The sequence below is a fragment of the Tenebrio molitor genome, chromosome 3 (assembly GCF_963966145.1).
Source record: "Tenebrio molitor chromosome 3, icTenMoli1.1, whole genome shotgun sequence".
NCBI classification, from domain to species: domain Eukaryota; kingdom Metazoa; phylum Arthropoda; class Insecta; order Coleoptera; family Tenebrionidae; genus Tenebrio; species Tenebrio molitor.
The window spans coordinates 23,192,641-23,216,722 of NC_091048.1; the positions used below are offsets into that span (position 1 = coordinate 23,192,641).

At 35.0% G+C, this 24,082-nt stretch overlaps 3 protein-coding genes, 1 long non-coding RNA gene and 1 other non-coding gene across 5 annotated transcripts in view; 2 read left to right on the forward strand and 3 right to left on the reverse strand.

Moving 5' to 3' along the window:
- LOC138126529 (diuretic hormone receptor-like) overlaps positions 1-704 on the reverse strand; it is a 101,481-nt gene extending 100,777 nt beyond the window's left edge. The window contains exon 1 of the mRNA XM_069042301.1: positions 414-704. The gene's annotated coding sequence lies outside the window, so the exon portion shown is untranslated. The remainder of the gene's footprint in view (positions 1-413) is intronic.
- A 13,584-nt stretch (positions 705-14,288) lies between these two features.
- TRNAV-CAC (transfer RNA valine (anticodon CAC)) lies at positions 14,289-14,361 on the reverse strand. Its single transcript has one exon. It is a non-coding gene; the product is annotated as a tRNA-Val (tRNA).
- A 1,624-nt stretch (positions 14,362-15,985) lies between these two features.
- LOC138125386 (1,5-anhydro-D-fructose reductase-like) lies at positions 15,986-17,572 on the forward strand. Its single transcript, XM_069040657.1, has 5 exons — positions 15,986-16,297; positions 16,353-16,727; positions 16,789-17,036; positions 17,083-17,343; positions 17,401-17,572. The coding sequence occupies exons 1-5, from the start codon at positions 16,148-16,150 to the stop codon at positions 17,432-17,434; spliced, it is 1,068 nt and encodes a 355-aa protein (XP_068896758.1). The 5' UTR covers positions 15,986-16,147; the 3' UTR covers positions 17,435-17,572.
- LOC138125387 (uncharacterized) lies at positions 16,744-17,068 on the reverse strand. The gene is made up of 2 exons (XR_011157436.1): positions 16,928-17,068; positions 16,744-16,876 (listed from the first exon to the last, which is right to left on the reverse strand). It is a non-coding gene; the product is annotated as an uncharacterized lncRNA (long non-coding RNA).
- A 14-nt stretch (positions 17,573-17,586) lies between the features above and the next one.
- Positions 17,587-19,371, forward strand: Prim1 (DNA primase small subunit). Its single transcript, XM_069040656.1, has 6 exons — positions 17,587-17,837; positions 17,896-18,421; positions 18,473-18,680; positions 18,741-18,946; positions 18,999-19,210; positions 19,261-19,371. Exons 1-6 carry the CDS (start codon positions 17,735-17,737, stop codon positions 19,278-19,280), a joined length of 1,275 nt encoding a protein of 424 aa, XP_068896757.1. The 5' UTR covers positions 17,587-17,734; the 3' UTR covers positions 19,281-19,371.
- Positions 19,372-24,082: the final 4,711 nt, after the last annotated feature.

Sequence of the window (24,082 nt, forward strand, 5' to 3'; positions counted from 1 at the left end):
GAATGGAATATTTTTCTGAGAAAGGTTGCGCCTCTAGCTTGAATAATAGTATATTATTCAACGGACGGGAAATGATGGCTATTACTCATGAGGATGATTTTGTGTCACGAGCCGAAAGCGAGTTGCATTAAAATTTGCAATTGCTGAAATGTAATGTAATACGTTCATCATTTTTATTTTTAGAAATAATTTGTAACGAGATTGTAAATTTTTAAGACGCTATAGTACCACTTAATGGTGCGTCATTTTCTGTGATTAAAAAGCAAAAACCGATTGTCATTCTAATCGATAGTTGGTGAATATCCTGCGGTGAAAATTTCTTTGGCTAAAAAATCGTGCGATGTCTTAAGCGAAATTCGCAAAAGCAAACTCTGCATGACCCAGAAACCGGAAAAAATGTGTTTATCCCTGACCTTAACGCTATCAATTTCTTGCCGGAGTCTAGTCGGTGATCCTCATCCCATCCAAGTCCGCATTAAACAACTGCATCCAAACAAAGATCACGTGGCCGACCCGGAACACTTCCCATTTTCCAGCGTCGCATCATTTTATCCTTTAATCCCGAAGAAAACAAATTTACGATTTAACCAAAGGAGAAAGATTCTACTCGGTTTAGTTCCGACTTAAGTGGTTTAAAATTAAACGTTACAGAACCGACACTTCGGTATCACTCGCGCACCAATGGAATGCGAAATCTGGTCGCAAGATAGAAAATGAACTGAGGACGAAGCCGAAGTGTTTGTCTGATACTCTGACCCTCTCTATGCAATTTGTTTTCGGCACAATAAAATAATTTGATTCAGGATTTGTAACCGTTGACCTGCGGCGGTTATTTGAATGACTCGCGTCTTAATCGACAACAATAAGGACAAATTATTTTTTACTACTACTACTCAATCTGATATATTTTATTATACATTTTTTTATTTTTATTTTGAGAAAAATATATTTTTATAATTACTGATTGTGGGAACAGAGGAATCATTTGTTTGCTGCAACCTATAGATATCATTGAACATAATGTAAAGAAAGGATATTAAAGAATATTTTAGTTGCAACAAATGATTTATTACAGATTTCGTTACAATGGAAAAACAAAAAATATAGGTATTTAAATCCTTCATAGACATAGGAAGTCGATAATTCAAAGGCCTTATGCCACATTAGAAGAAAATCACAAAATTAATTAAGTTGTTTACATCGCTTTTACAGATATATCCAGTAAAAAATTTGCTTTCTCATCTTTTCTAATTATTTTTGCTCTTTTATGATATAACAAATATTAGGAAATGAATTTCACTTATTATGTTCATCTCATAATGAATTTCATAAAATTGAATGCAAAAAATGGACTGACCTCCTTATTAAAATTAATCAGTTGGCACGAGTTCGGAATTTAGATATGTAAGTCTCAGTCAGACGTGCATGACAGAAGATAATGGAATTATTTTATTTATAAACAGAGAAAAAATTGATAAATATTTAAGGTTGCCTCACTCGTCGAAAAATGTTTATGCGCAGAATGCAAATCATAAAAAAAATGGATGGCAAATCAACATAAAATAGGTAAAAAAATTTTTTTTCCAACATCGATTATGAAAATGATACTTTCATCACTCAATTTAGTGAGGAAAATAGGCGTTTGCATCACTAGTGAGGAAAATTTATTTAACAATCTACTACATTAACAATCTACTACCTACTTATTAATCTAAACTAAACAATGTCATTTGGATTAATTGAAACTTCAGCTCCGGAAGATTAAAAAAATAAGGGAGTAAAATAATTATAAAGAAATTTAAAATTGAGACTGATTTTCATCAGCGATGTTGGAAAAAATAGTATACACAATTCGTGATCAAAGTGCGATTTTTCAACTCGCAATACTATCCTTACTCGCTGGCGTTCGAGAGTATATCATGTATTGCTCGTTGAAAAATCAGGCACTTTTATCACTTATAGTGTAATATACTATTTTTGTACTTCACTTAAATTTTATACAATAACAATTGTCGAATTTGTTCCATTAAACAAAAAAGTTAAAGCAAAATAATAAAATGAGAGTAACATGACAGTAGGTAGTAGATTCGAGATACATATTTCTTATTTTTCTCATGCATCTGTGTGTATTAGTATCTACCTAATACAGAGAAAGAAAATATTTCATCGAGACTGCAGCAATGCGACTATGTAAATTTGGTACTAACGAAATGAAGAAAAAAGTCCCAAAAATTGTATTATCAAGTTACACAAGTGCAGTAACAAAGTGTCAATTTACTACACTAGTGCTGTAAAGGATATTATTACGACATGCAAATTAATGTCATCAAGTTTGACATTATGTATAATTGCTTCATGGCAACGTGGAATTTCCAGTGTAATTTTTTGAGTTTCCATTTAATAATTCAGTACCTATTGCATTGTTACAACAATGTATCGATAAAATATTCGTCATTATTTAAATGGTAATTCATTCATCAGACATTATTATTGATTCTTAAAAGGATGTATTTCTCAAAAATCTGAATTGAAAATAATAGTAGTTTATTTGACGAGTTTCTGTCTAAATTGAGCCTTTTTTGGCACGCATGGGCCATTTTAAAACGTGAGTAAAACGAGCGTTTTAAAGGCCCACGAGTGCCAAAAAAGGCCCAATTTACACACGAACGAGTTGAATACAACGTTTTTTTGTTCGATGACCCCCTTAAAGGCTCCAAATCTTTAAAATCTTTAAAATTAACTTGACGTTTCGTTTTGACAAGTTGTCACATTTATCAAAATCCGTTCACATAGGAGAAAATTCTCAAATTCTGACAGTGTCGAACAAAAAACAATTATCTGACTCTGACTACCAGAAACAAAAAAAAAAGATAAAAATTCTATCTATGAGGATATCGTTTTTTTTTTCTTATACTAACAATGAGTAATTGAAAGTTGTTTTCTGGAGTTATTTAAAGATGAATTATTGTATAGCTAACGATGACATAATTTATACAATTATTTAAGATTGAACGAATTGCTACCAATTATTAAAAGACCTTTGATAGTCAGTCCGTGTGACCTCCGTAATATCTTTCCTGAAAAAAGTTCCCATTTAGTGCATTCCCGTCCAACCAATTAAGTCAAAGTCTCAACGAGACTCCGCAAATTAAAAAACTTCGTGCTTCGAGAACATCAAAAATAGAAACATTTCAAGCTCTTTGAACACTCCACTGTTTAACTATTCTTTTAATTAGGGACTAGTAATGAAAGCGCAAGGAAGCGGATAAAAGCGAACTTTTCGGGACGATGTCTCCAACAATTCCCGTTTGAATTAAAATATTGTTATATCATCTTTGACTCAACAAACGCTCTTTGTTACAAAGGATCTGCACTCAATATGCCAAGTTTATTATGTCCTCAAAGCCAGTCACTCACATATCTGTATCAATAGTGCTGTCGGGTACCCTCCCGGAATCTACAAGACTTCAGAAACCGGATCCGGTGTCTGTTCAATCCGGTCATCAAGATCTACTCAATGAACAACGACTTAATTTACCTGCCACCTAGGTTACAAATAAATTAACAATTTCACGTGCTGCGCTAGTTCTAATTATAACGTGTGGTAGCTGAAACTATGGCCGTGAGCGCTGTTTCCCAACAGCGTGCGCTGAATTCATAATTAATAATCGTTTTAATGGACCAAATTACCGGCGATACTGTGCAATTTCCCATTATCTTCCAATATTGCAAAACAAAAGTAAAAGTCCACTAATCACGACAATGCGAATATTGTGACCGAAAAATTGAATGGTGGCCCAGCCTAGGAACCAAACGCAAATTAGCCTCGATTGGTAATTATAGGTTAGATGTGGGATGGCCTTAACAGCAACTTTCTCCTAATTGTATCAAACAAAAACGTATTGTTAATTTAGCCTCAGTCGAAAGTCTTTAGTACCTAAGTAAAAAAATTATAAAAATTAAAAATGTCAAGAAGAAAAAGTGATCTGAGAATAATAGAAAAATAAAGAAATCTTCAAATAAAACTAACGAGTGTTCAAAAAAATGTGTGCTGGTTTTTGTTTCCGTTACCGGATATTGGACGAAAGAGTGTAAGCGGAGGACCATCAAGACGTATTTCAGAAATCGTTTAAAGAGTTAGGGAAATTTGCCATTTATCGCATCAGATGAGATTAGGCATCTGAAGAATGAAAGGCGACATACGTTTGAAAAAAAAGAAAGCCACGCCTTGTTTGACCACATATTTATTTGAACACTCGTTACAAGAAATATGTACGGTCAGCTTGCATGTCACAGTTGGGAACGAGATTGTTTCACAAAGATTATATAACAAATGATGTTTGTTACAAAGTTTAGGAAAACTGCAATGTCTGAGGCGAAGATGTGGATATGGAACAAAAAAGTTCAGCCATAGTGAAAATGAATTATTATGAATGGGGATTAGTAGACAAACGGACGCCAAAACAAGTTGCACTAACAGTTTCTCTAATCTAGTTGAACAATTCTATTTTTCAACTGAGCCATTAAAACAAGTCCACTCTTTATGAATTACTTATCTTTCATTCTGTGGAATAAAGGCATCCGAAAATGTTTTATTTACAGCACAGGAGAAAAGGTTACAGTAGAAAAACATCTACATTTTGCACAGTACCCTTTTGTTAGACATATTTATTGATGACTGCAATTCTGCATTACCTGTGCATTAATTTACAAGTGTTGCCTTTGGAAATTAGTGGAACATTTATTTTGAAAAAAGAACAATAATCTTTTTCTGTGCATTTTTAGATTGCTTATTTAGATTAGAGTCTGCGGGGAAGTATCCATTGTGCTAATTGGCTCTCAGAGCAATCTTGTTTCATAGCCATAGTTTCATAGAAGTGATCGTTAAATGCAGACATTGTTAATAGTTGTAAATCCAATTCTCATGGTATTTCTTACCATTCTATAGATAACTTGGATATCATTTTCTGTAATTTTTCCAACGATGGCTGTTTTCTTCAGTAACTGTAGAAATTCATCTACTTTCAGGTAAGTAGTAGTGGTTCATCAAGGGAGGCAATGGAGGCAGTGCCTCCCCAAGAGTAACTACAAAGTAATAACATTATTTTACATAAACACCGTTCACGTTGTTTTGGTGCAATGGGAGCCCATGATTTTTTTTTTTTGAACGATGGATACACTGTCTGATTTCCGTCACTAAAGTGCCTGACATGCGGACCTACCAAAATGAACAAGAACATGTTGCTGAATTTCCCGCGATGTCTGAGTATTCTTCTATTGCAAACTAGTAAAACTAATAACAATGCACTTGACATTGACGCTATTTATAACCTCAAACTTAGAAAAACAACAAAATTTCCATGGCCTCCCATTTGCCCTTGATGCAAAGAAACAATAGATTTCATTAATGTCATCGGAGAATCAGGGGATTCAAAATCTAAGAAATTCCTTTTTGAGAGGATTTCCCTTGCCATTCAACGTGGAAACGCTGCAAGCATTCGGGGCACTTTTCCAGATTCCGCATTATTATCGGAAATTTTCGCATTGTAAATTAAAAATGTTATTTATTTAAATAATATATTATTGATGTATCTTTTACATGATTTATTATTTCAATTTTTTTATTTGACCCATTTTCATATGTATATTTCATGAGCATAATGTAGACACAGTACTTAATAATCTTTCCTATAGAAAATATCATGATGGTATAAAATAATTTTTGATTGTTCGCACAACTGAATGTATCAACGACATACGTGAAAAATTTTTAAAGAAACTCAAAAGCAAATTTAAATATTAAAATGTTCATGTTTATTCTCTTTATCGGTTTAATTTAAAACTTACCTACAACACACACAACACACTTTGATAATAAGTATTTAAAATAAAATCGATGGTGTATGACTGTATGGTGTTGTTTTGAAAGAGTTTAAACGTTAGAAGTCAAAAAGTGTTCTCTGTGAAAGCATGTTCATTTCACTTAAAACATTGTTTGAAAGTTTGCGGCACTTAATTGAGTCATTTTACTCAATGTCAGTGTTGTATTAATTTTTTGCCCGTCTAGTCTAACAAGCGTGATAGATAACACAACAAACTTTACTTCAGGGAGGAACCTAATCAATGCATTTTGCTAGCAAAGTTTTAATAGATCCATCATCAAGGGACCATCCAGCGGCAACGAAACTCCAGCGAAGTTTATTAACATCACAACTGAAAAATATTATTGCTGATTAATATGCATCAGGAAATGTCCAAAACAGCGTTAAACGCATTAATTTATTTGCGGTTTAATTGGGTAAAAATTATGTTTGGTGTTTTGAACAAATTACATTTTTTCTCGATTAAAAAAGGATTCTGTAATGAAATCTTAAGCTTTCCTTTTGCTCTTGTTTTCCTTCAGCTTCAATAAAGCGCCTTCCTGAATATTTAAATTTAGAAGTTCGAGACTGAAGTTTTAACGGAGATATAAAAATAAATAAGAAATGAAAGCTGCGTTCGACAAATATTTTTAATTAAAAAATCTAATACCAGCTCCTGAACTAACATATTTTCAGCCAAAGTCTTCTACTCTTACCTGTGAAACTTGATACAATTATTTTCTACTTTGTAGTTGTCCGTTAAAAAAACCTTGCAGACGGAGATACTTTGTAGCATGAAGGAATTAAATAACCATTTGTTTCTAGTAAACTGATTTTAAATATTTTAAGCGGAATCCCAGTAAATATTTTATGCGGAGGAAGATTAATCCCACCGGGCAGATGTTTCTGAAAAAATATTGAGGATTTTTGTCTTTTGCCTCTTAAATGAAAAAGCTGCTTCGCTTTGGAGATTTAATAATTTATTTTATCTTGTCGACAACATCTTGCGATCGCTGAAGTTACTTTCATAATAAAATAAAATTTTAATTTAACGCAAGGTTTAAAACATATGAATGTTTTTGTTGTATCACACGCAGTAATTATTGTTTTAATAAAGTTGCACTAAAATGAGAAAAAAAAGTTGTAGATTTCCACCTGGAATCGAACCTGGACCTTCTTGTGCGTGTTGAAGCGCACGATAAAATTTGTACTTCAATAGTCAATTTATAATAAAATAATAAGAAAAAACCGTGACATTTGATACTTATTTGTATATCAAGGCCGCGAAATCATTCTTTAACGCTCCGAGAGAAAAATTGTCGCCGAGGCCGCTTGCGCCCGAGACAGGACAATCTCGAGGATGTTAAAGGATTTCGCGGCCAAGGTACATTTTTGTGAACAAGTAAAATTTACTTCACTGTCAATAAATACATATGAATTCGACTTACATGTCGCTATGGAAATGACATAAATAATACAATTCATTTTGTAAATAATCGTTAAAATGATTTGTATCAAATATTAAAATGACGATTATTCTAACGGCCGTCGTTAAAAGCAACGGCCGCGAAATTGAATTTCGAAGTGCTCGTTTTGCGTACGTTTGCACAAAAAAATATTTGAGTCAATTATTTAACAATAATATATTTGTATTGTTAACGAATAATATCTAAAATATAGTTGCTTAAATATTATTGAATTAATTTGTTGTATTTAAGATAATAACCTTCACTTATTGCAATATATTTATTATGGAAAAAATTAATAAACACATTGCTTGAGAAGAAAATCTGTCTCTAAATTGATGGCCTAGGTCACAGATAATGAAGCGAGATTAAAACTAAATTGGAAATTTACGTTTCATGAATTTAAACGAGATGCTTCCAAATTGTTTTTGTCAATTGCACCCAAAATTTTAATTATTAACTTGGTTCATTTCAAAATTGATCTCTCGGGAAAATGAAAACTTCTTATCTTTTAACCAATTTATTCAATTACTCTGGATCTCTTTTTCGATTACTTTATTCGTCTTCATTTGGAGCATTTACCTGTTTTCAATTTTACAATTAATTTGAAAAAATTAAATGATGCTAATAAAACATGAATATGCAATTCGGATGAGCTCGCTGGTGTACAAAGTTAAACATTTCTCAAAAATACAAATTTAATAAACACGAAATTGTTTCCCATATTTGTTTTACGGTGGAATTTATTAAATTATTGCAGATGGAAAAACATATCTATGTAAATTACAACGAAAAATACAAATCTCTATTCTTATTCGACGCTTCAAATACCCCAAAAAATGCATTATGTTCTGGCGTAGATGGCATATGAGATCTATTGGTGTGCCACTGCTGTGACAGATTTCATGTTGTTTATGGCTCAGGAAAATTTATTACTAAGATGGAACATGTCACGTACATCAGGATTTCAACGTAGGATTTTGGATCTTGTGTGGTATTTTCTTTCCATGTGACTCAAGATATGATGGAGCATTAACATTTTACCTTAAATTCGTAATCCAAAAACTAAAAATATCAGAAGATTATTTATTAGACGAATAATATGGCTCACTTAAATAATAAGTTGGTCTGTTAACATTTGAAGTAGCAGCATAAATGGTGAATGTGCCGCGTCAGCATTTGAAAATATGATCTTTTAAAGTCAAAGACAATAAATATTTTACCCTTTTAATTAAAAATAAATAATAATATAATATTAAAAGCTTCCACTGGATAATCGAAATTACTTACTTCATAAACTGATGTGTATAACTGTTTGCATACTCTACATTTAAAGCGATATTTCTTTAAAAATGTAATTAAAATAAAAGTAAAATACATACATATTTTAATACTAATATACTAATCAATTAACTTTTTTTATAGCCAACAGTTACAACTTATTTTTTAAAGAAATAATTTGATACAGGGTGATTCACTAGTTGGAAATTTTCAAATAGCGACAACTCATGTCCGCTGGTCCAAGGTGTTTTTCTTTTACTTCACCTAACAGATTCCATAATCGAGAATAAGTATATTTTTTACTTAGATACATCTTAATGATGTAACATGCAAAATATTCTCTGTAAAGGAAATCAATATCTTTATGTTCCTACAATTTTTTTATTTTTTTATAAAATGCGATAAATAAATCATAAAAGTCATCACATAATGGTTATTTATGCAACAAGTGAGTAAAGTAATACTTTTTTTTACGCCGCTCGAGCGAAGCGAGTGCGCAAATCCGCCGAGTAAAAAAAAGGGTACTTTACTAACGAGTTGCATACAAAAATTTTTTGGCGCCCCGTAAGTTTAGATAACAATTTTTTCGACACTCTCAAAATTTGAAAATTTCTCCTGTGTGATTCCGTGGACCTTTAAAACGCTCGTTTTAAATTTACCATACGAACTCTGCGATGTCATTATAGCCATTAATTCAGGAAACATTTTACGAAAATTTTTAGGTTGGCAAAGCTTGATGCGGAATTATCTTGTCATGCATGTCAGTTTAAATTAGAAAATGTGTCAAGAACTGGAAGTGTTCAGTAGAAAAATGTGATCGTATTTTTAGCAATTTCAGGTACTTTAAGGGACGTACATGCAAGATTATCTTGATTATCTTCCATATTCGTGTGTTGTGACAGAATTTGGATAAAACAAAAGGCGTCTAGATCAAATTTTTACTTTTAAAATTAAGACATTACCAACCGCCACAAAAATCCCTAAATTGACTAAAGTAAACATTTTTGTTTAAAAACGGCTTAAAAAGGACAAATTACAAAAAATAGCATAAAAAAACTCGTTTTATATGACCTTGAAGCACTCATTCTTTAAAATAACTCCTGGCTACGCCGCTCGTTTTTTAAACTTCGTGGTTCAAGACTGGTCTTATGAAACTTGTTTTTTAATATACTATAAATAAATTCCAAATTTAAGAACTTTAAATGATTTAGATAGAAGCATCTAAAAATTGTATGTACTATCGCGGCCATCCAAAAGTGAACGATTTTTTTTAATAGTTTGATTTTTACTTTAAATCATAGGCGTCCTAAAATGTCAAAGTTTGACACTAGCGTTAAAAAAATTATTGAAACTATTTTTTTTAAATGCCACATCTCACTCCGATTCAGATATCTAGGGCTATTGCAAAGCTAGAAGAAAATTGGTCGTTGGCGGCTGTGGCGAGAGAATTACATTGCAGTAAGACTTGCATCTTCAATGTAAAGAGGCGTTGGCAAGAAAACAGGCTTGAGAGGCCAATACGAATAGGTGGTGGAAAGTTTTCTTTACTAACGTTTACTTTCATTTTAATAATGTATTAATTACTTCTCAGCCTCATTTTTATTAAAAACTATTTATTACAACTTTTTGTTATTAAAAGAGTAACGCCTGCTGCACGAACGCCAATGAATACAGCCTGATTTAATCTAACGAAAAATACGGAAATTTTCGCAAGCTATCGTTCACTTTTGGATGGCCGCGGTTGTACATATATGGACATTTTTTGAAACTAGAAACTAGAAAACTAAAATCAAGCAAAACAGGCGAAAGAAGTGAGTTGATTTTAAAGTTGTCATAATTAATCATTGGAGTTTTGCCAGTACTGAATGCTATTCTATAATGATACATATTATCATTTGTGTTTAAAACTACAAGAACAATAATCCGTAAGATTTGAAGAACGTAGTTTGCAAAGGTTTCAGCGACTTTGACACCTAGCGAACAAGTATAAATAAATATTATTCAATATCTACAATCTACATTATAATGTAAATTATTTATTTAACTCAGCTAGAAGTACCTAATTAAAATATCGTTCTGTTCTGTGAATGGTTGATATAATACGTTGTACCTAGATATGTTCCAGATTTTAAACGCAGGATTGTAAATGTTACTTCTGAACCAGAGATTGTCCATAAAGAAAAAAAAAAATTACTAAAGCCGCGTTCGCATTTAAGACTTAAAGATAAAAATCGGCAATAATTTTGTCCTGCTTCGAATGAAATATTCATTGGGATTCCGTTTAAGATACGTATTTAAAAGTAGATTACCATCATATACAAACGGTTACGAGTATTAAATTCCATCATGTTGCAAAATATTTGTGTCTGTAAGATTTGTTTTAAAAGAGAAAATAATTGTAGCAAGTTTCACGAGTACACTGAAAGAAATTAAAATCAACTGGCAAACAAAGCTGGCAAGGTAGTCGTTTGCCATCTCTGACCTGAAAGCTAAAGCTCAGGCAATAAAAGATGTGAACTGTACTAGACACCACTCACACTCATTTAAACTTTTAAACTATAAACTGTAAACAATTAAACTATCTTCTCTTTCTTCATCTTTTTTGTATTTTAAATTTACTTTAGGTGACCTATCAAGATTACATTATTTGAGAGTATTGGCTTTCGCCTCTGTAAATTTACTTGAACACTTATTACATTTTAACTTATTTGTAAAGTAAAACTTTGTTGTTGCAATTAAGTGATTTTATAATTTTGCGAATGTGATTCTCTATCATCCACCGAAGAGAATTCATCTTCGTTTGAATATACGACTACATTGCTGGTACGTGGAGGGTATACTCGTATGACTACTCCTTCCTATTCTTTTCAATTTTTTCTTATACGTACGATAAAATATGTTCATTTCGTTGCTTTTATTTTTTTGTACACATCAGCATGATGTTAGGACCAGTTCGATCACAAATGAGTAGAGCCAGATTGATATAAAGCCTAAATTTATAATTTTAGTTTTATATTTTCCTCAGTAACTTATCCTATAAATATGTAGAATATTTTGTTGGGCAATAAGGAATAGTATTAAAAGGAGTTATTAATTTTGTTTTTGACGTTTATATAACAATAATCATATCAGTAAATGTCCCGGATTTAAGGATGGCCTGTAAGAACCTAAAGCCAAGTTTTACTATGGGTAGTGATCAAATACCATCGTTTTTAGTTAAGGATTGTCTTAATTGCTTTGAAGATGTATTATGTTTTATAATGAACCTTATTGTAGAGACTGGTGTATATCCTGACCTGTGGCGTTGTTCTAAAATTTGCCCAGTTTTCAAGTCTGGGAATAAATCCATTGTATCTAATTACAGACCCATAGCTATTATACCGAATTTTGCTAAATTATTTGAACGTATTATTGCTTCACATTTGTATAGTCACGTAGCCAAGTTTATACCCGCACATCAGCATGGTTTTGTTAAGGGTCGTTCCACAGTTACTAATCTTGCAGTTTTCACTCAGCGTATTTCTGATGCACTAGAAGCCAAGAGTCAAGTGGATGTAGTGTTTACTGACTTCAGTAAAGCTTTTGACCAGGTGCAGCACAGAATAGTTCTGGATAAACTTAAAAATGTTGGTGTTTGCGATGGTCTTATGAGACTGTTTTTTTCAATGCTAACAAATAGATGGCAGTATGTTGAATATCACGGAGTTAAATCATATATGTATGAAGTGACTAGCGGCGTTAATCAGGGCTCTAACTTGGGTCCTATTCTGTTTTTAATATTTGTAAGTGATTTATCTAAACACATATCCTCGGAAGTCTTGATGTATGCCGACGACTTGAAGTTAATGAAGGTTGTTAAATGCATTGATGATTGTCTGTCCTTACAATTAAATTTAGATGCTCTTTGTGACTGGTGTAGTAGGAATATGCTGAACCTAAACATAAAGAAATGTGAAGCAATGTCTTTCTTTAGGATACGGTCATGTATAGAGTATCCATATAGTATTAACGGCGTTGTATTGAATAGGTGTCACAATAAAAAAGACTTGGGTGTTGTTTTTGACCGAGAATTAAATTTTATTAAACATTGTGAACATCTATCTTCTAAATGTTATAAAATGTTAGGATTTATAATTAGGAACACTAAGAGTTTTAAAAGTATTGATTGCCTTAAACTATTATTCTATGCTTTCATTCGCTCTCACCTTGAATATGCTTGTGTGGTATGGAACCCTAGATATCAAACTCATGTTTCTTCCATTGAGTCCATACAAAGGAAATTTTTAAAGTATTTGTACCTTGTTAAATTTGGTGCTTATCCAGTTAGGGGTTATGCCTACACATGTTTAATCAATGAATTTCAGCTGGAACCCTTGTATGTCAGGCGTCAGATTGCATCTGTTTTGTACTTACACAGAATCGTGCATTGCAAGATTGATTGTTCGGAATTAGTTGAAATGTTAAAGTTTAGAATCCCAAAATTGGGAATTCGTTATAGTGCTACATTCTGCAATCAACTTTCAAGCACTAATTACCATCAAAATTCACCAATTATTGCTATGTGTACGTTGTATAACCAGTTGCAGCTATTTGCTGATATATTTGAATATCATGCTGGTACATTCCGTCGTCGAATATCTGAAGCATTGTCTTTGTTGAATTAGATGTGGTTGATGTGTTTGCTGGTTATGTTGGGGATTTATTTATTTATTTATTTATTTAATTTTTCTTTATTTAATTTTTCTCTATTATATTATTTTCTAGGTTGTTTTTTTTTACCTTTTCTTTTCTCTTTTATTGTTATTTATGTATATGCCTATGAATATACATATACATTATTTATTATTTGTTACCCTTTGTGGACAGTTTTGTTCTTGGGTTAATAAAAGCTATTATTATTATACTCCTATCCCACCTCCACCCGGCGGCACGGCAATTTTGCCGGAGTACATACACTATTACGGATAATACTATCAAGTAATAGTGCAGTGCTTATCAACATAATTACCGGCGTCTCGCCTCCGCATTTTGACTTTTTTGTGTTTTATGTTCTGTGTCAATGTTAAGGAATTTCCTCACGATGTGACATGAGTATAATAATATACCTTTTTGAATTTCAACCACCAATGTGTTCTCTAAGTCCAAAATTTTTAAATTTTTAAAAAGAGATTGGGGTACTATTCCTGTTGCTGAAATTATAAATGGTAAAATCGAAATTTTTTCTAAACACCAAAGATTTCTCATAGCAACGGAGAGTTCTAAATATTTATTAATTTTTGTATTATATGTCTGTGTTATATTGTGTGAATTTGGAACAGCTATATCTAAAAGATATGCTTGCTTTTGTTGTTTATTTAAAATAATAATGTCTGGTCTGTTATGCTGAATGTGAATGTCAGTTAAAACTGTCCGATCAAAATATAATTTGTAATTGTCATTTTCTAAACAACTTATTATTATTATTATTATTATTATTATATTAAGGTTAGTGCGACAAAAATCTCGGTGTTTTTAGCGTCGCCGTCGTGTAGTTGTCTCTCTACGTTTTGGACCACGTAAGATTCCTGTTCGTTCGATAAGATACACTTTTTTTATAAATGAAACAAATAGCTATTTTTATTAAATTGTATAGATTATAAATATTGTTTGTACTTATTATGAAACAGAAAAAAAAATTAACTGTTTCCGCCCGGGATCGAACCGGGGACCTTGTGCGTGTGAAGCACACGTGATAACCACTACACTACGAAAACATGTACTAAAATGGTTTTTCTATAAAATTTTCTACTGACGTACCCGAAAATAATAAATAATTATACAGTGTTTTTCTTTTACTTTTCTCCTTTTGTCAATTGTGTTTCACGATTTGTCAAATGACTTTCCAATTTTTTAAATGTCAAAATGATATATCAAATGAAATTCCCGTTTTCTCAAATCACTTTCACTTTATACAAAATGGTTTTCTTATTAATTTAATTGATTTGGATAATTTTTTTTTGTCGATTGTGAACGCACTATACAGGTTACGGATCACGGATCAGCTGTTTAAATCTTACGCTTTTACACGAGTGAGTGGTGCGATCTCAATCGGCTCTCCAACACCTACTTCGACGCCAAATTAAAAAAAAACACCCCTTATACATATGTACTACTACTACGACGCTCCCGTTGCTATTGCGCACCCAAATCTCCGCGGCCATTCAAGATTTGACGAGTTGTACGTAAGGGGCGGCTATGACTTTGACAGTGTCAGATTTTTCGTATCTTTGCTAACTCAGGCTAATAAAGGTCAAACAACTGTCACTGTGAATCAAATTTTAACACAGAAATGGTTTTTATTTCAGAACATGAAAGATTCATCATTGAATTTTACTCTCGTAACGGTGTTTTCAATAACGGAGAATGGACATACAGCACTGTTAAAAAAAAAAGTGCGTCTATCGATATTTTGAAACGACTTTTTAAACACTAGTTAACATTTTGGGTCATTTATGATGGTCTCATTACTACTGTGACAAAAACTCTCGATGGTACCTGCGGATTATTGAGGATCCGTTACTCACCACTTTTACGACAATCTTTGTTAGCGGACAATAAACCACTGAAGAAATCAAAAGGTCGTTTTAAAATATCGATAGACGCACTTGACTATTGGGGACAAAATACTTTGGTCGTCATTCTTCTGTCACTTCAAAACAAATTAATGTAAACCAATCATTAACGTTAAGTCAATAGTGATGACAATTTCAAATTATTGACTTTTCTCTTGTCAAAAATATGGCACCATCCACCATTCAAAAATTTAGAATCATCTCCCTTGTTTCTGGGGGATTGTCCATGGGCCAAATTGCCTTGTGGAAACCTTTTCAAATTTTTCCTCCTAGGAATATCTTCTTCAGTTGTTCATTTTTCGGTATTTAACATTTTGCAATGATGAGTTTGACAGTGACAGTGGTTGACAGTAGTAAAAAATAAGGTTAACCGTCCTAATGTTTGCTTTACAACTTTATGTCAGTCAACTGACTTTGACGACCAAAGTAATTTGTCCCCAATAGTACCTGTTTGCCTGAGTTTCGGCAAAAAATTGAAACGGGTACATGTATATGCAACCAGAAATACTTGCATCCATTCCAGAGCACTGTGAAAATACGTCCAAAATCTCAGTCTTCTTTGATCTAAATAATTTTTGATCGCACGGTAGAACCACAACCCTCTACGACCACAACACAGTGATTGTCTATGAGAATTTACCCTTGCATAAAATCCTAACATTAAAAATTTTTGGATTTAATATTTATGATCGAGTGACAGCATTTGAAGAACGCAATTTACAATATTTTCAGCGACCTTGGAGTCCTTGGACCTTGGCTTACCGTCAACATTGAACATTCTGCAAATGTTGGAATTTTTTTCATCGGTAAATCTTACGCAATATCAACGTCATCATACTTACATTCAACTATTTAATTAATTCCGCTGATCGCTAGAAATAATAAAAAATACTGTTGTCTTGTGTAATTGGTTAATAAACGACGTTGCATGTTGGAAATTTTGAATAATTTTACAAAAATCACAAGTGTTGTGACAACTTTGCTTCCTGGCAGATTGTTTACAAAAATGGCATCGACAAGCTTCCTAACTTTACCAAGTGGCCAAAAAATGCCAGCAATTGGCTTGGGAACATGGGAGGTAAAAAAGAGAAATAACAATAATTTTTATATAATTATAAAATAATTGCACTCAGGCAAAAACTCAAGAAGAAGTGCAAACAGCCTTAGATACTGCACTTGAGTTGGGTTATCGCCACATAGACACTGCTTGGGTTTATGAAAATGAATCAGCAATTGGTCAAGTGTTGAAGAAATGGTTGTCATCTGGAAAACTGGCCAGAGAAGATTTATTTGTAACTACCAAACTACCAATGGTGGGAGTTCATCCAGACAGAGTGGAAACTTTCATGAAAAAATCTTTAAAAAACCTGCAGTTAGATTATGTTGATTTATATCTGATTCATTTTCCTGTAGGGTGCAAATATGAAGAGGGAGCAGTGAGACCTCTAATTAATGAGAATGGGGAGGTAGAGACTGAACCTAAAACTGATCATGCAACTCTGTGGCAGGTAACAAAAACACAACTTAAATTGCATATTTTTTTATTGTTTTACTTAATTTTTTTTGTAGAAAATGGAAGAACAAGTAGATGCAGGAAGAGCCAAGAATATTGGTTTATCCAATTATAATATCTCCCAAATTGAGACAGTCTTAAAATCTGCAAGAATTAAACCTGCCAACTTGCAAGTTGAACTTCATGTATACTTACAGCAGCGTGAACTTGTTGATTTTTGTCAGAAAAATAGTATCACTGTGGTTGCTTACTCTCCCTTAGGAAATCCTGGTTACAACAAATTTTTGGAGAAAATGGGAAAGCAGTATGTGCTAGATCTCCATAAAATCCTGTCTGCATGTTTTTTCTAGACCTAGGAATTTAACAAATATTCTGGATGACCCTGTCATCAATGAACTTGCAAAAAAACACTCAAAAACCCCAGCTCAGATTGTGCTACGATTTTTGATCGAAAGAGGTGTTGCTGCCATACCAAAAAGCGTGACCCCAAAGCGTATCGAAGAAAATATAAACATCTTTGATTTTTCCCTCGATGGAGAGGAAATGAATTCTTTGTGCAACCTGGAAATTGGGGAAACAGCTCGTGTGTGTGACTTCAAAGTTTTTGGAGGGTAACTACGCAAACATGATGTTTAAAATGACTTATAATTTTTAAATGTTTACTTCAGGCTAGATAAACATCCAGACTTCCCGATGAAGTAACCGCCTTCGTGTTCACGTTGTTAGCTAAATGCTAAATGTATATTTTTGTTAAAATAGTGGTATTTAATGCCAGATATATCTTTGTTAAAAACTGTATTATTAATTTATAAATAAACGTTAATATTTGTGGCTTCTTAACCTCACTTGAAATTTGACAGTTGTGTAAACATTGGCGAATGTCATGTGTCAACTTAACCTACAAGTTTTTTGGCGGGAATCAAAGAAAACGAAAATTGCAGTTCTTCAGTTTTGTCCGTATTTTATTTGTTTCTGTTAGTGCATTATTACTATTTGGGCATCATGAGTATTAGCACGTACAACGAAGAAATCTTACCGGATTTGTTACCACTTTATTACAAGCGAGTGTTTCCAGTTGCGGTTTTCCACAAATGGCTTTGTTACGGTACGTACAATGTTCTGTTCTATTTGGAACATCATTTTTTATAAAATATTATCAACAGGAGACTCGGCGAAATTCAACAGAAGAGAAATATCGTTCACTCTGGTCGGCGACATTTACCTTCGGTACCAGGCATTCGGTAGCGTGGAAGAGTTTGCACAAGCTCTGCATAAGAGATTTCCCATTAAAATCGACATCGGGGCCGTTTACGAAGAAAGCCTGCACATGCGAAGTTGCGTCGGTGCTAAAACCCCACTCGAAAGGGAAGTTGTTTTTGATATTGACATGACAGATTATGATGAGGTGAGGACGTGTTGTTCAGGGGCAGATGTTTGCTCAAAATGTTGGAAATTTATGGCCATCGCGTGTAAAATATTAGACGCGGCGTTGAAAGAGGATTTCGGTTTTGAAAATATCTTGTGGGTCTTCTCGGGACGTAGGGGTATTCACTGTTGGGTAGCTGACAAGAAAGCTAGGGCTCTAGATGACAATCAGAGATCTGCCGTTGCCGAGAACTTGCAGATAGTGAAGGGCGGCCAGACCACCAGGAAGGTGAAACTCCCCCAAAACATTCCTTATTCGCTCCAGTAATTAAGTAGATAATGTTTTGGTAATTTCTTTTAAACGAGTCATTTTAGGAGGGCGTTGAGAATTGTTGATCAGTATTTCGAAAAAGCGGTTCTTGTCGAGCAGGACATTTTAGGGACTAACGACCGGGTTAAAGACTTTTTGCAAAATGTTGAGGAAAACCTCAGGCCACTGTTTAAAGAGCCAATGCTGAAGCATCAAACTTCAGTGGAGCGGTGGAACGCTTTTCAGAACACTTTTCAAAAATTGTCCAAAGAGGTAGATGAGTCGAATGAAAATAATAATAATAATAATAATTGTTGTAACGACGAATTTTAGCAAAAATTTCCGAAATATTTAAAACACATGGTTGAAGAGATTAAGTTATACTATTCATATCCCCGCCTCGATATAAATGTCACCAAAAGCTTAAACCATTTGCTGAAGGCTCCATTCTGCGTCCATCCTAAGACCGGTAAAATTTCAGTGCCTTTTAAAGCCAAATTCGTCGACAATTTCGATCCCAGCACAGTACCGACAATATGGTAAAGATGACTCTTCTGATATTCCTTTTTGTGTTCATTTTGGTACTTGCAGTCAAGTTCTTGACGAGATTAACGTCTATGATGCAAAGACAAAGGAGCAAGAAAAGGCTTTAATGGAGACGTCCACGCAGTCCCTTGATGAACAGGTCAATGTAAAGATCAAGGACTATAAAAAAACAAGTCTACTGAAATATGTTACGGTTTTTAATGAGTTTTTGAGAGGGTTACAGAACGCTGCAGCTAAAACTAATTCCGCTAAAAAAGGTAAAAAGTCTTAATTAGTTGACGATTGAATTTATTTTTGAACATTTTAGGAGCCGCGATGGAATACTAACACAGATGAGGAATGTGTGCTGTTCTCATTCCAAAGACATATTTTTTTGTAAATCTGAATTTTCAAAAATTAAATTAAATTTTTTCATTTTTTTTTATATTTATTGCTACCACTGCGCAACGGGACAATTTCGGAGAGTCGTGGCGAAAATTACGGATGGAACTATACAGGGTGATTTTGAAAGTTGTGTAGATATTTTCATCACGAGCTACTGGCTTCATGTAGAACTCGGAAAAAATGTTTAAAAAATTCTGTCAAAAAATAAAATGACATTTATTTTTTGAGCTACAATTTTTTTAAATTGCTTTTAGTTTTTTACGTTGTCCTACAACCTCGTAGGTAAAATTTCGGCACATTTTAAAAATACACCCTGTATATCATATTTTATAAATCGTATACCAATGCGGTTTCCTTGTTTTAAAACATATTTATAGGTTACTTCGCAGGAAAATCAGATACTGAAACATCAGGTCAGGTCAGGTCAGGTACTGAAAACAGTTCAAAGTGTTTGGCGAGAATTATTATTAGGCTGGGGCCACACTACAGACTTTTTATCGGCCGACAATTTAGTTGGTTCTTAATAAGTATGAGGACTTATGTGAGTGCGCACACTAGAGCGATTGTAGTCGGCCGACAGATTGATCGAAAAATAGTTGGAATTCCCTTCCAACAAGAAAGTTGGCCAACTACTGATAGAGCATGGTGTACAATGCGAGTGCGCACATTCACCGACTATCCGGTCGGTGATCCACACATATTATCAACATATTATGCGTGCAGTGGCTCTCTGCAGTGAAAAAATTTTGATTTTTAATTTAAACCTATGTCAAGTCTCATATGTAATTAATTAATATCGCGTAAGATTTATTAAGATACCAACAAAAGTAGGAAATATTCGAGAAAAAAATGAGACGTGCTTTATTATTTAAATATCTATAATTCAGAATACCAAAAATGAAAAAAGATCATGAATTCGAATGAACTTTTAAATTCTATTAGGACCCCTCATAAAGTTTAAATTTTTGTTTCTTTTACTTTCTCCTTTATTGATCCGACACGTTTTTTTAAACCACCTTTGCAATCCCTTTTTTATTGCTGTCTTCTCCGCCTTCACATTACCCTTATTCCTTAATTAGTGACTCGTTATTAGAATTGAAGAAATTGAAAAAAGACCAGCTTTATGTAGTAAATCAGCAGTGACTCCTCGCACAGTGCAAAAATCTTGATTTTTATTTTATGATTATGAAAGTTGTTCAATATGTTGAACTAAAGGATATCTTTATCATACAGGTGTCCCCAAAAAAGAAGACGAGTCCATAACTCCGTTATTTATCGGAAGATTTTAATTATCTGTACACCAAATTAAATGATTGTTAATAGGCTACAAAATGGCCTAATAAATTCGGTGCGACGATGGGCGGCAAGCGGTCGGCGGCATTTTCACCGTGCTCGTGAAAAGAAAACATATTCACCACAAAATATGCAAGCTGAACTAAAATGAGATCTAGTAAAGTTATGTTGCATGTATACGTATTTGTTCACCCAATAAAAACTTCACAGTAACAAATTAAGTAGTGTAAACAATCTCGGCCGGGACAGGTCTTAGGCTTAGTCTGGCACTTCTCTGTAGGGCACCTCCGAGGTGACGTTGAAGCCCTCGAAGTAGTGGGTGAGAAACTCGAAGGTGGGCCTGTTCTCGGGCTTGGCGTCCCAGCAGGTCAGCATGATGTGGTAGATCTCGTCGGGGAGGACGTGCGACGTCGGCTTGGGCATCCTGTAGCCCTTCTCGACCATGTCGATGACCTCGCGGCCGTGCATGCCCGGGTAGGGCACCTGTCCGTACGTGAACAGCTCCATGAGGAAGATCCCGTACGACCAGACGTCCGACTTGATCGAGAACTTCCCGTAGACTATCGCCTCCGGGGCCGTCCACTTGACCGGGAACCGCGCCCCCTGCTTCGGGCAGTACTCGTTGTCCTCGATCACCCGCGCCAGCCCGAAGTCGCAGATCTTGGCGATGTTGTTCTCGCCGACGAGGACGCTCCGCGCGGCGAGGAAGAAAAAGGAACCTGTGAGCGAGAAAATAACAATACAAGAATGGGAAGAGTACTTCATGAGACTGCTGGAAGGGAGGAAAGAAGAAGGAAAGGTGGGAACACAAAGGAAAGAGAAGCAGACGGTGATGGAGGAAACAGAAATCACAGCGGAGGAGGTGGGAAGACACATAAGATACTTGAAAAAGAGAAAGGCACCGGGATGGGACGGGGTGCAAAATGAAGCGTGGATGTATGGGACTGAAAGAATGGTAGAGAGAATGGTGGAACTGATGAATGGGGTATGGAGAGGAGAGGGATTCCCGGAGGACTGGAGAGAAGGCGTAATCTGCCCAATTTTTAAAAAAGGCGAGAAAAATAGAGCGGAAAACTACCGAGGAATAACTCTCCCGAACACGGGGTATAAGTTGTATGCGTCTGTTTTGAGCGAAAGGATGAAGAGGGAAATCGAGGAAAAGGGAGTGTTGCCGGATAGTCAGGCAGGGTTCAGAAAGGGAAGGGGTACTGTGGACAATGTGTACATCCTGGACCATTTAGCAAGGAACGAATTGAGGAAGAAAGGGGGGAGGATGTACGCATTGTTCATAGACTTCAAGGCGGCGTTCGACAAGGTTGACAGAGTGAAAATGTTTGAATGTATGAGAGAAAGAGGAATAAGTGAATGGCTGGTGCGGAAGGTCGAGGAGATATATGCGAGAACGAGGAACAAGGTGAAGGTGGGAGAGAAAGAGGGCGAATGGTTTGAGACAACAAAGGGAGTGAGACAGGGCTGCCCGCTCAGTCCCCTGCTGTTCACGATATACGTAGCGGATGTGGACGAAATGTTGAAGAAAGCGCAGGCGGGGGGGGGGGTTGTAGTGGGTAGGGAGAAAGTATGGAGCCTGGCGTTTGCGGACGACATGGTGATTGTGGCAAAGAGTGAGAGAGAGATGAAAGAAATGATGAGGAACCTGGAAAAGTATGTGAGAAAGAAAAAGCTGGAAGTGAATGTAGAGAGGACAAAAATGATGGTGTTCAGCAAGAGAAAGAGGAAGAATGAGGAGAGCGAGTGGAAGTGGGAAGAAAGCAAGATAGAAAGAGTGAGCGAGTTTAAGTACCTGGGCTACACCTTCAACGAGAGGGCCACAGTCAGGGCGCAAGTGAGAGAGGTAGTGAGGAAGGCGAACAAGGTAGTTGGATGTGTGTGGGGAATAGGAGAGAGAATGTGGGGAGGCGAGTTCGGGAGGAGAATGATGATGTTCGAGAGCATGGTGGAGAGCGTGCTGATGTACGGAGCAGAGATATGGGGATGGAAGGAACGGGAGGAGGTGGAGAGGGTGCAAGAGAAATATTTGAGATGGGTGCTAGGAGTGGACAGAGAAACACCAGGGTACATAGTGAGGGAAGAGTGCAAGAGGAGCAAGCTGAGAGTAAAAGCGGGAAAGAGAGCGGCAAAGTTCGAGGACAGAATGGCAGGGAAGAATGCAGGATACTGACTGAGTGCTATAGAGAAAAGAAAAAGAACGCGGATGAGAAGGAGAGAGAGAAGTACTGTAGGAGGAACGGGTATGCCAGAGAGGAAGTGGAAAGAATGAGAGCGGAAGGAAGATGGATGTGTGCGGAGCTGAGCGAGAGGGACAGAGATACGGACAAGCAGGAGAGAAGGGAGAGAATCAGAGAAGCGAGGTACAACAGGGAGTATGAAAGGTGCGTGACAGAGGAGGTTCCGGTGTATCTGGGGAGAGAGAGCACGAAAGAAAGGAAAATGATGGCGAGATTTAGATGTGGGAACGAAGAGAGAGAAAATAAGTACTGGATGGAGGAGGAGGAAAGAATGTGCAGGATGTGCCGTGAGGAGAGAGAGACGATCGAGCACATGTGGAGAGGATGCGGTGAAATGAGAGAAAGGGAGGAAAAGGAACGGGGAGAAATACTGAACGAAGACGGAAGAGAGATAGGATGGATGAAAGAGGTATGGAAGAGGAGGGAAAGGATAGGGAAGGAGAGGGGTGGGGAATAAAAGAAAATGTAGGTTAATTTAAAAAAGAAAAAAGAATGATTTTGGAATTGTAAGTTTATTTAGAACTGTAAAGTATAGGAATCCTTTAAAGCCCGTAGGGTAAAATAAAGTAAAGTAGTAGTAGTAGTAGTATGGCCTAATAAATTCAAGTATAGCCCCATGGACTTCAAGGGTAAACTGTCAAAAAAAAATTTTTTAAATGGGATTACATATTTTTTTTTAGTAATTCTGATAGAGATTTTTATTCTGAAAATAACAGTGTATCACAAGTATACACTTAAATACCAAAAATTCACAAAAAAAAATGTAAAAAAACGCTACTATCGTCTATGTTCCATTTTACGCTAAACATTGGGGGCATATCTGCGCAATCCCACATATTATTATTTGTCATTTGTTTTTCTAGCTACCTTAATTTGGTTATTACATTGTAACGCAATGCATTTTGATAGCTTTTCGCTTGGTGCTCGTCATTTGTTTCAAAAGTTAGTGTTATTTTTTTTTATGTCAAGTTATACTTGTGATACATTGTTGTTTTTAGAATTAAAATCTCTATCAGAATTACTAAAAAAAAGTATGTAATCCCATTTGAAAAAAAATATTTTGACAGTTTAGTCTTGAAGCCCTTGGAACTATACGTCAATTTATTAAGCCGTTTTGTAGCCTATTAAAAACCATTTAATTTGGTGTATATATAATTAAAATCATCCGATAAATAAGGGAGTTGTGGACACGTCTTTTTTTTTGGG